Raw genomic sequence first — 2,707 nt, 5'->3', positions numbered from 1 at the left:
ACAAAGGAAGGAATAAAACATTAGACGACTTCTGCAACCGTATCCAGAATTTTCCTCACATTCTTTATAAACCAAAAATTGTACCAAACTTCAACAACCTACAATGGAAGCACCTACTTCAATTAAAAAACGACGAAGACTTACCATCAAAGAAACAGACAAAGGTAGTGCTGTAGTCCGGATGGATACAGAATACTATAAAAACCTAGCATTGTACATACTAGAAAATGACTCCTTTTATGAAAAAGTTGCAAATTATAGGCAGCAAAAAACATTAAAAGATCTTGCATCTTTAATACTCAAACATGGAAAAGGCCTCACAGAAAAAGAAAAAGATGATATCACAAACTTTAAATGCAAACCAAAACTTTTCTATGGCCTCCCCAAAATCCACAGGAGTCAAATAATTACTAATGCCTTCAGATCAAATCCAGGTCTATACATAAATATCCCAACACCAGAAGACTTAAAATTAAGGCCGATTATAGCGGGCCCAGCCTGCGAAACACACCGCCTAAGCAACCTTTCGTCAGATACATTAAAAGTTTCATTAGAGACGGTCTAGGCATGCTAGAGCATCTACCAAAACCTAACAACGAAGAAGCACTATTAATCTCCTTCGATGTTATCAACCTCTACACTAACATTCCACATGACTTCGGAATAGAGGCAATAAAATTCTGGTTAGAAAAATACCCCGAAGTTCTCCCGGACCGCATAAACCAGACTTTTGTCATTGAATCTCTGAAGTTCATCCTACAAAACAATTACTTCTTATTCGATGAAACATACTACCGCCAAGAATGCGGTATTGCAATGGGAAAAAAGCAGCGCCTGTCCTTACGAACCTAATAATGGGTTTCTTTGAACCTACCCTATATGAACATTCGCTCCAAGAGTTTGGACCCCTATTCCACCAGTATATGAGAGAAAACTGGAAAAGATACCTAAATGATTGTTTTATCATCTGGAATGAAACCTATGATAAACTTCTGGGTTTCAAATCTACACTGAACAATATAAACTCCAATATTCAATTTGCAATGGAGTATAGCAAGGAACAGTTTCCATTTCTGGACATTTTGATTATAAAAAAATCCAACAACCAAATTGCAACTGACATCTACTACAAACCAACAGACTCAAAACAGTGTCTCGTTTCCACTTCATGCCGCCCTAAACACAGCAAAATAAATATCCCATTCAATCTAGCAAAAAGTAACTGTACAATTGTATCTGACACAACTACCCGGGAACTTCGCCTACAAGACCTCAAAATAACACTCATGGAACGTCAATACTCACCCGCACTCATAGACCATGGAATTAAACGTGCCAAAAAAATTGGGCACAAACACACCAAGGACAGCAAAACAAAATACCACACCTCACTTTAAATCACTCACATACATATCAACCCACAACCTTTAGAAACAGTGAAGCATACAACACAATTATACAAAAACTGCCTCTGCTCACTCAAGACCTAAAAATGAACAGCATTCTAAATACACATAAACTCCTCAAATGCAAAAGACAACAGAAACCACTTAAGAAACTCCTAAGAGATGCAAAACTATACTCAACACAAAATTAAAATTGCAGACGATCTAATTGTGGTACATGACCATACCTAATTGAAGGTTCGGAATTCACATTCCACCAAGGGGAAACAATTTTAATTAAGATCAACTTCACATGTGCTTTCCCAGAACCTTATCTATATCAGCCTTACATTGAGACATAGAGTTACGCTGCATAAAGAACAGATTCATTTTCTTCAATACAGGCAGATAGCCCCGAGCGAACATATCGACAGATGCGCAAGAAATAAAACACCGAATTTTCATATTTTCCTATTATACCAATGCAAAGATTCAATCTCCTTACAAGAACGTCTAAACAAGGAAAATCTGTTCATGCAAAAGTACAGACCACACCTTAATATACAAACTTGGCCACCTGATCCTTACACATTCCTATTTCAACAATTATGCTGAGGAGTTAGTTGTCGCCCTTGCCACCTGTTACTTCCCTTTGACCACTCTCTGGACTCATTCTTACTTTTCAAGTATCCAAAATGGCGAAACTCCTTTGTCACAAGAAATGATTACTTCATAATGTGCCTTGTAAAGCTAATTTAACTAGCGAAAACCGGTTGGATATCACGACATCCACAAAGTATGGTCTGTTGTGTCTGGGGAGAGTCATTTTCTTTTTGTGCCTTAGAATTTAACACACTCACCAGTAAAATTTCCACTTATTTCTTATTTTTATTTTCCTAAAATTTTCGTTGCGTCTTGCAACCTTTTCAATAGTGTTGACTCTGTCCGTTATTTACACTGCGTTCCTTTTTGTTTGTTTGTGCGCTTGTGTGTGGGTCAGTGTGTGTGAGTGTGTGCCTATGCATGCATGTATGTATGTATGTATGTTATCAATCAGTTTCTTTCTGTATTTCTTGTCCGTAGAGAAAGAGCCGGACTCTAACATAGATTCAAGGCTCCTTCATTGGAACTTTTATCAACATCATCTAGGTATTTGTGCATATGTGTGTGTGTGCAGTATTTGGTGTTAGTGTATGCGCAGATTTGTATGTTTGTTTTATGGATGCGTTTTTATGTCTAGATGCATGCATATGTATTTATGTGCTAAATTTTTGGAAAGTTTTACATATCTTTACAGTTCCATTGATGGCTTGAATCTGTAG

The 2,707-nt window shown here is 37.2% G+C and overlaps 1 protein-coding gene across 1 annotated transcript; it reads left to right on the top strand.

Moving 5' to 3' along the window:
* Window positions 1-854: 854 nt before the first annotated feature.
* LOC149136177 (uncharacterized) lies at window positions 855-1,397 on the top strand. Its single transcript, XM_089350108.1, has one exon. The coding sequence runs from the start codon at window positions 855-857 to the stop codon at window positions 1,395-1,397; it is 543 nt and encodes a 180-aa protein (XP_089206234.1).
* The last annotated feature ends 1,310 nt before the right edge of the window (window positions 1,398-2,707 follow it).

The sequence above is a fragment of the Octopus bimaculoides genome, chromosome 4, assembly GCF_046866305.1.
Source record: "Octopus bimaculoides isolate indiv1 chromosome 4, ASM4686630v1, whole genome shotgun sequence".
Taxonomy (NCBI): Eukaryota; Metazoa; Mollusca; class Cephalopoda; order Octopoda; family Octopodidae; genus Octopus; species Octopus bimaculoides.
Note: the sequence above shows the minus strand (reverse complement) of the source record. Positions and strands in the feature narration are given on the sequence as shown.

Bases quoted from the DNA above. Each gene is read 5' to 3' on its own strand.
- LOC149136177 (XM_089350108.1), top strand. From the start codon at position 855: ATGGGTTTCTTTGAACCTACCCTATATGAACATTCGCTCCAAGAGTTT.